This window comes from Gallinula chloropus, assembly GCF_964237585.1.
Source record: "Gallinula chloropus genome assembly, chromosome: 29".
NCBI classification, from domain to species: Eukaryota; Metazoa; Chordata; class Aves; order Gruiformes; family Rallidae; genus Gallinula; species Gallinula chloropus.
Genome location: NC_140114.1, coordinates 1,276,317 through 1,277,633, shown reverse-complemented (window position 1 = coordinate 1,277,633; position 1,317 = coordinate 1,276,317). Strand labels below are relative to the sequence as shown.

General features: G+C 67.9%; 1 protein-coding gene across 1 annotated transcript; it reads right to left on the bottom strand.

Annotated features, from left to right (window-relative positions):
* On the bottom strand, positions 1 to 401 carry S100A1 (S100 calcium binding protein A1; the record flags this gene model as incomplete). Its single annotated transcript, XM_084276835.1, has 2 exons — positions 1 to 144; positions 261 to 401. 2 exons carry the CDS (start codon positions 399 to 401, stop codon positions 1 to 3), a joined length of 285 nt encoding a protein of 94 aa, XP_084132961.1.
* Between the last annotated feature and the right edge of the window lie 916 nt (positions 402 to 1,317).

Below are 1,317 nucleotides of genomic sequence, written 5' to 3'. Positions count from 1 at the left end.
TCAGGCGTTCTCCCAGAAGAAGGTGTTGCAGGCCACGGTGAGGGCGGCCACCAGGACCACGTACTCCTGGAAATCCACCTCCCCGTCGCCGTTCTCATCCAGGTCCTGCATGATCTTCTCCACGGCGCCCGTGTCCTTCTGGGTCTGCGTTGTGCAAAGTGGGGGGGGGGGGGGGGGGTGACAGGGTGAACCCCGGGGCTCAGCACCCTAGGGGACCCCCCCCTGCCAGCCCCCTACACCCCAAACCAGCTGGTCCCTACCTCCAGGAAGCAGCCCAGCTCACTCTGCAGCAGCTCCTTCAGCTCCTTCTTGCTCAGCTTGTACTTGTCCCCCTCTTTGCCCGAGTAATGGTGGAAGACGTTGATGAGCGTCTCCATCGCCCCTTCCAGCTGCGACGCCATGGCTCCGGCTGTGGGGAGGCACCCACCACATCATGGGGAGGGGTGGGGGGGGACAACACCTAAATCACAGCCCCCCACAGCTCCCCTTCACCACCCCAAAACCCCCACCCCAAGCTGGGGAGCGCCGCTTGCCATGGGTGCCACACATGAGACCCAGCTGTGGGGTGGGGAGTAGTGGGGAGACGGTGGGGGGGGGTCTTGTATCACCCTGCTGCTCCCCGGGGCTGGATGGGTGCTCTTTTGGGAGGGGGGTCCCAGCTTCCTGCCCCCTCGTAGGGCACCGGTGCTCACCTGAGGTCCCCGCCGCGCCGCCCGCCCGCTGCTGCTCCGAGTTGTGCCAGGCTGGGCCGGCCGGTGACGTTAAATAAGCTCCAAGCCCCCTCCCTCCGGGAGGATCCGATACCGGGGCTGGGCAGCCGGGCTGGCACCGCCGGGACGCCCCATGCCGCCTTCCCGGGGGCCAGGATACGGGGAACCCAAACCCACGACGTCCCGGTCACCCCACAGCGGCCCCGGGATGACACAGAGGAGCATTTCCAGCCCCACTGGTGTTCTGGGGTGGCAGCAGGGATGGGGAGGGGTGGGCAGAGATGCTGAGAGAGTCATTTGGGGGGGCTCCATGTCCCTCCCCACCCTAAAACTTGTGTGTCCCTTCTTGTCACCGTTGTGGCTGCCGCCAGCCCCGCTGCAGCCCCGTGGGGTGGCCGGGATGCTGGTGGTGCGGCACCAAGCAGGGTGCAGAGCGAGGACCCTCATTGGGGTCACCCCATCTCTGCCCCCCAACCCTGGGGCAGACCCTGCCCCAGGTCCTGGCTCCGCTCTGGTCCCCGTGGCACCGCGACGCCCGGGGTCTGACCTCGCGGCGTCACCCGCTCGGCGCCTGCCGGCATCCCCCATCTGTCAGCGCCGCGGTGCC